This window comes from Manis pentadactyla, chromosome 14 (genome assembly GCF_030020395.1).
Source record: "Manis pentadactyla isolate mManPen7 chromosome 14, mManPen7.hap1, whole genome shotgun sequence".
NCBI classification, from domain to species: domain Eukaryota; kingdom Metazoa; phylum Chordata; class Mammalia; order Pholidota; family Manidae; genus Manis; species Manis pentadactyla.
The window spans coordinates 59,955,758-59,968,803 of NC_080032.1; the positions used below are offsets into that span (position 1 = coordinate 59,955,758).

The 13,046-nt window shown below is 38.8% G+C and overlaps 1 protein-coding gene and 1 non-coding gene across 11 annotated transcripts in view; both read right to left on the reverse strand.

Annotated features, from left to right (window-relative positions):
* The window catches only part of CCDC77 (coiled-coil domain containing 77), a 51,415-nt gene that overhangs the window by 8,242 nt on the left and 30,127 nt on the right, over nucleotides 1–13,046 (reverse strand). For all 10 annotated transcript variants that reach the window (XM_057492460.1, XM_036907798.2, XM_057492458.1 and 7 more), the window contains 3 exons: nucleotides 4,827–4,969; nucleotides 1,628–1,724; nucleotides 717–789 (listed from right to left, as the gene is read on the reverse strand). In XM_057492460.1, the coding sequence (XP_057348443.1) occupies nucleotides 717–789; nucleotides 1,628–1,724; nucleotides 4,827–4,900 (244 nt within the window). In that variant the 5' untranslated portion in view covers nucleotides 4,901–4,969. The remainder of the gene's footprint in view (nucleotides 1–716; nucleotides 790–1,627; nucleotides 1,725–4,826; nucleotides 4,970–13,046) is intronic.
* LOC118925007 (U1 spliceosomal RNA) lies at nucleotides 5,213–5,372 on the reverse strand. Its single transcript, XR_005029838.1, has one exon. It is a non-coding gene; the product is annotated as a U1 spliceosomal RNA (small nuclear RNA).

A 13,046-nucleotide genomic window follows, 5' to 3' on the forward strand; every position in this document is an offset into this window, starting at 1 on the left:
CTATAGTGCTTAATTTTTCAAGTAGGAATCTCTATAAGGGAATTCTGCTAGGATATCACCTTCATAATAATAGTCACCTTTCTGAAAAATAAACCACTAAGTTTTCCTTTGGAGCTATGTCTATTTTCTTTGTAAAACTTTATTTAACCAGAAGGGTAAGGAATAAGAAAAACTCAATCTAAACATTTTGGTCATGATGTATCATGCAATTTTCGAAAGACAAATTTATTTAAAAAATCACAAGAAAAACAATTTGTAACTAAGTGTGGTAATGGGTATTAGCTAGATTTAATGTAGTGGTCTTTTCATAACCTATACAAATATCAAGTCATGTTGTATGCTGGAAAGTGATATAATGTTATATGTCAGTTATATCTCAATTAAAAAAAAGACAAAGAAAGAAATTTGGGATTTCCATAAAAAAAAGAGAGAGATAAGACTGAGGTTTTTAGAGAAGCTAATTAATAGTCTGTGATTCCAGTTGTCCAAATCTGTTTTGTGACTTATCACCGAAAACATGTTAATTATATGTCTTTTATTCTACTTCATTAAAACATTATGGAAAGGTTAAAAAAAGAAAAAGAAACTCAATAAGATCTTAGACCTCCATAGGCATCATAAGTACGTTCATTATTACTGTATAGTAAGAAATAATTATTTGCATTGTGCTTTTGAATTTTGCATTAATGAGAAATTTATAATAATATGGTTGGTACCTGCTCTGAAAACTGAAGATTCATTCTGTTCACATACACCAACAGCCTGGACAGTCTTTTGGAGAATGCTGACCTGAAGGAGCAAAAAAAAAAGGTATAGAAGTAGTCTTCCTATAGATTTTTTAGCTTTAGTTCCATGGATCAACACTATTCATAAATCAAATTGGTCAAAATTGATATAATCATACAAAGATGTCATGCATGTGAGAAACCAAAGTAGACAAAGTAACAAACTGAATAAAATGTGATATAAACTAAAAAAATATAACATCAGGGTTACCAGGAATATATACTTAAAAAAAGTAATTGTCTTTAACAGAGGCCATTAGGAAAGTAATAGAAACACAGAAATATGTATATGCACATTTGTATAAAGATGCTCATTGAGGCAACATTTACAGAAGTGAGAAAATGGGAAGAGTATACTTACACATAAATATTCCTAATGAATGGAAAAGAGCTTTATCTCGGGTATAGAACTAAGGAAGACTGCCACTTTTACATGACAGAGTTCTGAAATCTGCATGTTTGTTTTCAATAAAGACCATACGCATTACTTTTGTAATCAGCATATAGAAAGATTAACAAAGAAATCTGAGTATTGAAACTTGCTCCCACACGAAGTCTGCTCCCGTCTTCCTCTCTAATCTCTTCCCTCTCTGTGCTTTAGGTTTCCAAATGTCGAAATGAGGTAAACAATGCTACTTTCCAAAGTTTTTGAAGAAAAAGAATAAAATCACAAAGCTCTTTGTAATTACAGAAAACACTTTGAAAACCTAAATATAGAACTATGATAGCTAATTATTCTTCTATCTTCTTACAAGTACCAAAATGCTCTAATTATTTTGTAAATAATAATTTTGCTTCTTATAGAGGCTGTGCTTACCATACTATACCAAAAGATTACTCACTTTGTTGGGCGGCTCCTTATAAAAATAGGTCACTTCCCCAGTGTCTGTTCCCACAAGCGCCAAGAGATTCTGAATCTTTTTCTTGTCTTCTAGCTCCCTGCAGTTCTCAGAGAGTAAGCACATAGTATGTCCAGAGTAAGTAATTTTTTCTGGCTAAAGGATCTCCCTTCTGACTTACATGTTTTGAAAACAATGGTAACCTAAGATTAAAACTGAATAGGATTTATCTAGACATTAGCTCTAATTTTTAAAACATCAGGTGTTTATATTCAAGAATTCAGAAAAAAGGGGCCAGAAAATAACTTTTTAGATGGTTCTAGAAGAGAACTGTTGTGGATGCTAGGGTCCCCTGCCCACGTTCTTCCCTTCAGGACTGACAGGTTCATCCCCCCAGTATTAATACCACAGAGTGTACATGGTAGTGATTTCCCCAGTCCATCCTCAGAGGGCCTATAGCCATTTATTCGGGTAACTGCACACTGGGGAAAAGGAAATACCCAGGCACTTCAAGGCCTTCTGGATGCAGGGTCTGAATTGACACTGACACCTGGTGGTCTGAAGTATTATTATGGCACTGGAGCATATGGGAACCATATAATAAAAGGAATTTTGGTCCCGGTTCAGCTCACCATGGACCCACTGGAGCCTGACCCAATCAGCGATCATTTCCCCCATCTACAAATGTGTAACTGGAATGGACATATTTAGTAGTGGCAAAACCTCCCAATTGGTTTCTTGGCTTCTGGATTGAGGCAAGTAGAGGCTTCTGAAACTGCCCCTCCTTACCCCAGCCATGATAGTATATAAAGACCTGAAGGACGCAGGGGTGGAGGTCTCCATCAAATCCCCACTTAATTGGTAAGTCTGACTTATGCAAGTTGGACAGGTAACACTGCACAACCACCAAATAGTCCCAGTTTCACTGGGTCAGATGTAGTGTTTCTGCTGGAGCAGATTAACTTGGTCTTAGGTACATGGTATTGGCTGCTGATTATGCAAATGTTTTCCTCTCCACTCCTAACAGGACCAGAAGCAGTTCCCATTCATGTGGGATGAACAGCAGTATATTTCTATAATCCTTCCCTAGGCCCACATTAACTCTTCTGCTCTCTATCAAATCAGCCCAGTAGGACCTAGATCTGGGCATTCCAGAGATCACATTAGCTCACTATTGATGATATCATATTAAATCAGACTGGTCAGACAAGAAATGGCAAGTGCATTAGAAGCTTTGGTAAGATCCCTGTGTTCCTGAGGGTTGGATGTAAACATTATAAAGCACATCAGTGAGGTTTTAGGGGTCCAGGACATTCCCTTCAAAGTAAGGATAAATCATTTGCATCTTATACCTACCACAACCAAGAAAGAAGCATAATGACAGAGATACAGACCAATGGAATAGAACAGAAAGACCAGAAATAAGTCCTACAGATTTAGTCAAATGACTGTCAACTGTCAATGGAGGAAAAGACAGTCTTTTTAACAAATGGTGCTGAGAAAACTACATAGCCACATGCAAAAGAATGGAGTTGGACACTTATCTGACACCATATACAAAAATTTACTCAAAATGGGTCAAAGACCTAAATTTAAGAGCTTAAAACTATGAACTCTTAGAAGAAAACATAGTGATATTGGATTTGGCAATGATTTCTTGAATATGACACCAAAAGCACAAACAATAGAAGGAAAAATATGCAAACTGGATCTTACGAGAATTAAAAACCTTTGTGCTTCAAAGGACACTATCCACAGAGTAAAATGGCAACCCTGAGAATAGGAGAAAACATTTTCAAATCACTTATCTAATTAGGGATTAAAATCTGGAATATATTTTAAAAACTCCTAAAAGTAAGTAACAAAAAACAAGCAGCCCAATTAAAAAATGGGCAAAGGACTTAAACAGGCATTTCTCTAAAGATATACAAATGATCAATAAGCATGTGAAAAAATGTTCAACATCACTAATCTTTAGGGCAATATACATCAAAACAACGAGATACTATTTCACACCCATTAGCATGGCTAATATTAAAAAAATAGAAAACAAGGGCTGATATTCATACGAAGAAACTGAAACTCTGTGCACTGCTGATAGGAATGTAAAATGCAGCCACTGTGAAAAACAGTATGGTGGTTCTTCAAAAAAATTAAACATAGAATTAGCATATGATCCAGCAATTCCACTTCTGGATATACACACAAAATTGAAAGTAGGGACTCAAACAGGTATTTATTCACCAATGTTCACAGCAGTGCTATTCACAATAGCTAGAAGGTGGATACAATTTGATGTCCATTGACAGACGAAGGGATAAACAATAGTAGTATGTCCATATAATGGAATATTACTTGCCCTTAAAAAGGAATGAAATTCTGATACATGCTACAACATGGATGAACCTTAAAACCATTATGCTAAGTGAAATAGCTCACACACAAAAGGACAATACTGCATAATTCCACTTGTATGAGGTGCCCAGAATAGGCAAATTCATAGAAAGTAGAATCGTAGTTGTCAGAGGCTAGAGGAGGGGGAACGGGGAGTTATCATTTAATGGGTACACAGTTGCTATACGGGATGATGAAAAAGTTCTGAAGATGAATGGTGGTGATAACTGCACAATAATGTGAATGTACTTAATGCCAATGAACAATACACTTAAAAATGATTACAGTGGTAAATTTCATGTTACACATGTTTTACCACAATTGAAGAGGAAGAAAGTGTAATGCAGCAGATGCTGTGGAATGCTGCCCAGATGCTGCCTTCAGGACCAAGACACCCATCCTCCAGGAGCGGAGCCCTCCAAGACCTGCCCTTTGGCTGAAGGCGCTGCCTCTCCCAAGTTTACACCCCAGCCCTGGTGGCAGCTGACATCAAATGACTGGTCACTGTGGGGTGCACCAAAGTCCAACTCCTTTGTCTCTGAAAGGCTGTCCTAGCCTCCAAGCCCGCTGTGGACTCAAGCTGGCTAAAGCCTCTATTACCACTGAACAACAGTGCAAATTCTCCCTCTGCCCAAATTTGCTCTTCGATGTTATTCCTAAGAGCCCCCATACTAACCAGCCTGCAGGCAAACCTCCATCTCAGAGTCTGCTTTCTGGGGAATACAATTTAAGAGAATGACCAGAGGAAATTTATCTTGTTTAGTGCAATTAAGAAATGTAACCCCAGCATTTCTCTTCTACTTGGTACCTGATCCTCAGTCGGTCATTTTCCGAGTAGAGGCGTAGAACGTGTTCCCGTTCCTGGAAGAGGCAGACCTGCATATCGCTTAGTGCTTTCTGCAATTCAGCAACCTCTTCCTCCCTCTGCTGCAAATCTCTTTCTAGTTTATGCTGGAAAAAAGAGCAAGTTGAATATCTCTTATTGTATATGGTGGAGTCACTTTGTGTAAAATATTACAAAGTGAATGGCTTCACCAATACAGAATTCAAATGACTTGAGTTTTAAAACTATAGGTTAATGTGATGTTCCCATATAACGTCAAAGCTCTCCTATCTTCCTTTTCCAGACTATACAATCCAGAATGCACATGACTCAGCTGTTGTATTCAGCTATTTTTTTTTTTTTTTTTTTTACAGGGGAAAGCATGCAGTCCTCCACTACCAGAAATGATGCAGCCGAGTTTCCCACATTTGGGGAAATCGCAGGGGTCAGCACATCCGGAGTACAGTTGATAAGCCTCGCCCTGGGAAAACCACCTTCATGATCATGGTATTTCCCCTGCCAGGTAAGTATTATTCAACTTTTTAAAAAATACTTTCTATGTATAAGCATTACGAAATTTTGAAAAACAAACATGAAAAGGTATGATTCCTGCCTGCCAAGCTCAGGAATTCTGTGGGGAGACAGACATGTAAACAATTCAGATAAAATAATTATTTAATGGAGGAGCATGCATGTAAAATAGTAAAGGGGGAGGTACAGCAGGAGTAAGATTCCTGAAGCCTTTTTGGGCTGGTGAAAAAGATCTGAAGCCTTTTTGGGACATTCAAAACGTTGAAGATTGCTAGGGACAAGCAGAGGGTAGGCACTCTCAGGAAAGAAGTAAACAAGAGAACCATCAAAGAGCCACGCGTGTCTGGGCAACTGCAAGTGAGAGGCTGACTGGAACTGTGTGAAGTGGAGGCCGGATGCTGGTGAGGAGTTTGAACCAGGGTTGCAGCAGGAGTGAGGAGGCTGTTGGAATGGATCAGGCAATATTCAGGAAGGAGAATCAATAGGATTCGCCTAGAATTGGATGGAGGGACTGGGCAGAATGTAGGCAATGATACCATTTACTGAGACAGTGAAGAAGGAAGAAGTTGAGAGATAAGGAATGGAGGGAGGGGAGATGGTAGTGCTATGTGTGTATGTACAGGTAGGGTAGAAAGAGGAAGATCAGATCAGATGTGGACACATTAGCATGGAGCTCAGAGAAGAGTGAGTCAGCATTAGTTATTTAGATGTCATCATCCCGTATGTAGTAGGATAACACACGGATAAAATGAGGTCCTTTATGGTGGCTCTGGAAAAACTGCTGACATAGAAGACTAAGGAAGGGGAGCTGCTAATGGAGACAGAAGAACTGGTCAGAGTGAGACAGAAACTGGAAAAGAAAACCACACAGAAACCAAGAAGGAAGAGTTTTCAGAAAGGAGAGAGGTCAGTAGCGACCAACACCCCAAAGGTCACCGAGAGAAGAGATGATTTGGCAAACAGAACTGCAGAGCACAGGAGGAGCAGTTTTAGTGCAGCAACAAGGACGGAGACATACTGCAGGCAAGAAGTCCCTGAGTGCCCAACAAAGTCTAGGAGTGTGGCTGAGAAAGTGAAATGCTATCTATTTGAGAGTAGCTAGAGGGGGAGCACAACTGAAGAGGATGTTTTTCTTTTAAGCTGGGAAAGACTTAAGTGTGTTTATATACTGAGGAGAAAAAGCCAACGTCAAGCAAGAGGTTAAAATAGAAAATGAGGCGAAGAAAGATGATGATGCAGGGTTTCTTAGGAGGAAAAAGGGGTGGGGGCCATGGAGAATGCTGGATCAGTTCAGCTTGGACAGGCAGAGACATCTTGCTCCTGAAGCAGTAAGAAGAGATATGGACATGGACGTAGGTAACTGTGTGCCAGTGGGCAGGAAGGGAGTCCCTACACACTAGCTGGTATTTCCTCTGTGCACTAGGAAGCAAGATTGCCTGGTGAGAGAGGAGAGCTAAGAAGGGGTTGCACGCTGGAGAGTAGGGAAGGTATGGCACAGAGGCAGAGAGAGAGGCAACCAACTATGGGTAGATGAGAAAACAGCTGTGTAGTGACTGAAATACAGAAGTATTTGTTTACCATGTAATGACTTGGGACCTTTCTAGGAACAGTGGCTCTCAACTGCAGAGATTCTGCCTTTGCCCCAGGAGAAATCTGGCAATGTCTGCAGGCATGTTTGATGTTACAACTGAGGGTGGGGTGGGAGGCAAGGGAGGTGTGCTACTGGGATCTAGTGAATAGAGCCCAAGGATGCCGCTAAATGTCCGACAATATACAGTAAAGAATTACCAGGCCCCAAATGTCAACAATGCCAAGGTTGAGGAATCCTGCTCCAGAACAGGGGAGAGAATTGATTAAATCATAACTAGGGTTTTTACCATGCAAACGGAGCAGAAGAATAAGTGGGGGTGGGGAGGTTTACATGCACTTACTACTGCAGCGAAACCTGATGGGCTTCAGTTTAGAAGGAAAGGACAGGATGTCAGAGGTGGATATGCTTAGAAAGCTGAAAAATCAAGGAGCTACGTAACAGTGAAGCTAAATGATAGGTTTAAGGAGCGGAAGAACTACAAGTATAAGAGACCACGATGTAAAAGTTTTAAGACTTTAGAGGTGGAGCAGTTTGCATGGTAGAGGCAGTTAGGACTCAATCAAGGACCCAAAAGTGGGTATGAAGCTAGGCTGGAGAGGAAGGAAATTTTTTTAAAAATACTTTTTATAAATTATCTGCTTGTGAAACAAGCTGGCACTTCTTGATCTTCTCTCAGATGATGAAAAGCCTTAATCAGAACCTAAAAGTACCTACAACATTTGTTTTTTTCTTCCTTCTGTAAAGCAACTTTATTCTTCCTTCTGTGATCATTATTATTCCATAGCTCCTGCATAGGTCATTCAGTTTCACATTTAAGAATACCTCAATCTATCCATCAACATCATCCACCATATCAACAAAAAGAAAGACAAAAACCACATGATCATCTCCATAGATGCTGAAAAAGCATTTGACAAAATTCAACATCCATTCATGATAAAAACTCTCAACAAAATGGGAATACAGGGCAAGTATCTCAACATAATAAAGGCCATCTATGATAAACCCACAGCCAACATTATATTGAACAGCGAGAAGCTGAAAGCATTTCCTCTGAGATCGGGAACTAGACAGGGATGCCCACTCTCTCCACTGTTATTTAACATAGTACTGGAGGTCCTAGCCACGGCAATCAGACAAAATAAAGAAATACAAGGAATCCAGATTGGTAAAGAAGAAGTTAAACTGTCACTATTTGCAGATGACATGATACTGTACATAAAAAACCCTAAAGACTCCACTCAAAAACTACTAGAACTGATATCGGAATACAGCAAACTTGAAGGATACAAAATTAACACACAGAAATCTATAGCTTTCCTATACACTAACAATGAACCAATAGAAAGATAAATCAGGAAAACAATTCCATTCACAATTGCATCAAAAAGAATAAAATACCTAGGAATAAACCTAACCAAAGAAGTGAAAGACCTATACCCTGAAAACTACAAGACACTCTTAAGAGAAATTAAGGGGACACTAACAAATGGAAACTCACCCCATGCTCATGGCTAGGAAGAATTAATATCATCAAAATGGCCATCCTGCCCAAAGCAATATACAGATTTGATGCAATCCCTATGAAATTACCAGCAACATTCTTCAACGAACTGGAACAAATAATTCAAAAATTCATATGGAAACACCAAAGACCCCGAATAGCCAAAGCAATCCTGAGAAAGAAGAATAAAGTAGGGGGGATCTCACTCCCCAACTTCAAGCTCTACTACAAAGCCATAGTAATCAAGACAATTTGGTACTGGCATAAGAACAGAGCCACAGACCAGTGGAACAGACTAGAGACTCCAGACATTAACCCAAACATATATGGTCAATTAATATTTGATAAAGGAGCCATGGACATACAATGGGGAAATGACAGTCTCTTCAACAGATGGTGCTGGCAAAACTGGACAGCTACATGTAGGAGAATGAAACTGGACCATTGTCTAACCCCATACACGAAAGTAAATTCAAAATGGATCAAAGACCTGAATGTAAGTCATGAAACCATAAAACTCTTAGAAAAAAACATAGACAAAAACCTTTTAGACATAAACATGAGTGACCTCTTCTTGAACATATCTCCCTGGGCAAGGAAAACAACAGCAAAAATGAACAAGTGGGACTATATTAAGCTGAAAAGCTTCTGTACAGCAAAAGACACCACCAATAGAACAAAAAGGAACCCTACAGTATGGGAGAATATATTTGAAAATGACAGATTCAATAAAGGCTTGACGTCCAAAATATATAAAGAGCTCACCCACCTCAACAAACAAAAAACAAACAATCCACTTAAAAACTGGGCAGAGGAACTGAACAGACAGTTCTCCAAAAGAGAAATACAGATGGCCAACAGACACATGAAAAGATGTTCCACATCGCTAATTATCAGAGAAATGCAAATTAAAACTACAATGAGATATCACCTCACACCAGTAAGGATGGCTACCATCCAAAAGACAAACAACAACAAAGGTTGGCGAGGCTGTGGAGAAAGGGGAACCCTCCTACACTGCTGGTGCAAATGTAAGTTAGTTCAACCATTGTGGAAAGCAGTATGGAGGTTCCTCAAAATGCTCAAAATAGACTTACCATTTGACCCAGGAATTCCACTCCTAGGAATTTACCCTACGAACGCAGCACTCAAGTTTGAAAAAGACAGATGCACCCCTATGTTTATCGCAGCACTATTTACAATAGCCAAGAATTAGAAGCAACCTAAGTGTCCATCAGTAGATGATTGGATAAAGAAAATGTGGTACATATACACAATGGAATATTACTCAGCCGTAAGAAGAAAACAAATCCTACCATTTGCAGCAACATGGATGGAGCTAGAGGGTATTATGCTCAGTGAAATAAGCCAAGTGGAGAAAGAGAAATACCAAATGATTTCACTCATCTGTGGAGTATAAGAACAAAGGAAAAACTGAAAGAAGAAAACAGCAGCAGAATCACAGAGCCCAAGAATGGACTAACAGGTACCAAAGGGAAAGGGACTGGGGAGGATGGGTGGGTAGGGAGGGATAAGGGGGGCGGAAGACGAAGGGGGGTATTAAGATTAGCATGCATAAAGGGGGGGTGGGAGAAAGGGGAGGGCTGTACAACACAGAGAAGAAAAGTGATTCTACAGCATTTTGCTATGCTGATGGACAGTGTCTGTAAAGGGATTTATAGGGGGGACCTGGTATAGGGGAGAGCCTAGTAAACATAATATTCTTCATGTAATTTTAGATCAATGATAACAAAAAAAAAAAAAAAAAGGGGGATTACTCCCTGATAGGATAAAACTAACTGTAAATCAACGATTAATGCATGCTTTAAATATCCTTAATTTTGATCATTTAAAGGGTGTCAGATGATCAGCTATGGAAGTACATTTTTCTGATAATATTCCTTTCTCTTAAAAAAAAAAAATGCAGTTCCTGTGTGGTGACCTCCAATAAGTTCTTCACAATGGTATAAAGGGCATATCAAAGTGTGGGCAAAGGGTCTGTTTGTGTTTATACAGAGGATCAAAGCCCAATTTGGCTACCCAGAAAACGAAATAAGATACGATATGAAGAAGTTCCAACATCAACATACTCTGGAAGAGTCATTCCAGAAGATGATCATCAAAAAATGTCAACAAAGATCCTGGCACTGTTGCAGTTGTAGCTGCATTCATCCCACTGGTTCCTGGAATTGTCATTGGAATGAAGGGGGAGATATCTAAGCTGGCCTGTGCATACAGTAAAATAACAAATTTGACTGGATCTCTACTGTTGGAACTCAACCAAGAATTAGGAGAAGTGCAAGTTGCAGCGCTCCAAAATCTTGAGACTACAGACTATCTACTGTTAAAAGAACATATGGGATATGAACAGTTCCCAGGAATGTGTTGTTTTAAATTATCTGAATTTTCTCAAACTATTCAAATTCAGTTAGACAATATCCATCATATCATAGATAAGTTTTCACAAATGCTTAGGGTGCCTAACTGGTTTTCTTGGTTTCACTGGAGATGGCTGGTTATTACAGGTATGCTTTGGTTATGTAACTATACTCCTATTATGTTAATGTGTGTGCGCAATTTAATTAGTAGTTTAAAACCTATCCATGCTTAAGTTACTCTACAAGAAGATATGTCAAAGAAATAATCAATCTTCCCATGTTTTCTTCCGCCTGCTACTTCTATAGCTTTTCTTCTTCCTTCCTAATTACAACCCTTAAATAGAATTCGTGCCTCATATCAAATTTACCGAGTATCATAATTCTTCCAAGTGGTAAAGATACCTCAAGACAAATGCTGGGCATAGAAGCCACAGGGCATAAATATGCAAATAAGTAAAAAGCTAACCTTTTCAAACAGTAAGGCTTCTCTCTCACTTACCAACTTTACATTTCCCTGTATGGCCCCGGAAGATGACTGGTTAGCCAGAGACGGGTAAGATTCCTCAAGGGAGGAACAACCTAAGACAGGCACAGTCGCAGGGGGGCCATCAGGTGAGAAATTGGGGATCAACAGAGGTGAGGCTTAGAACCTCACCCCCCCTGTTCTGAGAGAAATCTTCTGCATACGTGGATGTTTTATTGCCCTTGTCTAGCTTGGATTAACACATAGTCTACAGGCACACACCTGATCATCTACATTTGCTCTCTTACAACACTAAACTATGTTTTCTACCTTTATCTTGCATCTACCTACCACTTCAGCATTTTATTAAAAATAATAATAAAGAGAGAAATGTGGTATCCACATATAAATCAAGTATAAAAACCAAATGAGTATTCATATTTGAACTGTTTAGAGTTCATAATGCATGAGCAAAACCGAAAGTTTCTGTGATGACTCCCCTTGTACTGTTCACTATGTAACTTATTCATTATGTAAGAATTTGTTCTACATGTAAGAACTTGTTTGTTATGCCTCAGAAGATTGGAGACTGACGAAAATTAGGCTTGGGGTGGATTAATGATTGTGCATTGAGCATTGACTCCCCTATACAGAATTTTATTGTCGTTAAGAACCATTTGATCAATAAATATGAGAGATGCCCTCACAAAAAAAAAAAAAAAAAAAAAAAGGACAGACTTCCAATGGTAAAATAAATAAGTAGCCGGGATATAATGTATAGCATAAGGAATATAGTCAAGATATTGTAACAGCTTGGTAGGGTGATAGCTGGAACCTAGAATTATGTATATAAATGTTCTACCACTGTGTTGTACACTCGAAACTAATGTAATGTAATACTGTGCGTCAACTACCCTTCAATAAAAAATAATTATTTAAAAAAAAAAAAAAAAATCAAACGAATATCCATACCTGACCTGATTGTTTGTAGTTCATAATGTGTGATCAAAACCAAAAGTTTCTGTGATGACTGCCCTTGTACTGTTCACCATGTAAGAACTTATTCACTATGTAAGAATTTGTTCACCATGTAAGAACTTGTTTGTTGTGCTTCAGAAGATCGGAGACTGATGAGAATAAGGCTTGGGGTGGATTAATGATTGTGCATTGAGTCCCCTGTACAGAATTTTATTGTTGTTAACTGTTAACAACCATTTGATCAATAAATATGAGAGATGCCCTCTCAAAAAAAAAAAAAAAAAAAAAGAACTTAGCAAACTGGGTAAAATTGTAGTATTTCCAGAATCTCTTGCCTGGCTTTAGTGCATCTGTATATCAATAGGGGTTTCCAAAGGGTGGAGAGAAGTAGTCCATCTCCATATCAATAGATAATAACAAGGGAGAGTGAGGGCATAACTGGACCAGAAAGGTTAGGTGGGATCCCTCTTTACAGCCCAGATGTGAGAGACACAGTCAAGCAGAAGTGGATGACTGCTTGTAGGCAATAAATGGGTTTCTTAAACTTTAAAAAAAAAAAAAAATAGGCATCTCTTCTTAGGCTGGTGCTTTACTTCATCCAGAATTAATACTTCCTCTCTTTTTTTAATAAGGTCACTAAGGATGGATAATTTGTGAGTATTCAAACCCAGGCCTTTCGATCCATGGGTGGTATGTTTGCAATGAACCGCAGCTGTTCTTAAGTTTCCTTGATAATGACTTATTCATAACTTTGACTTTG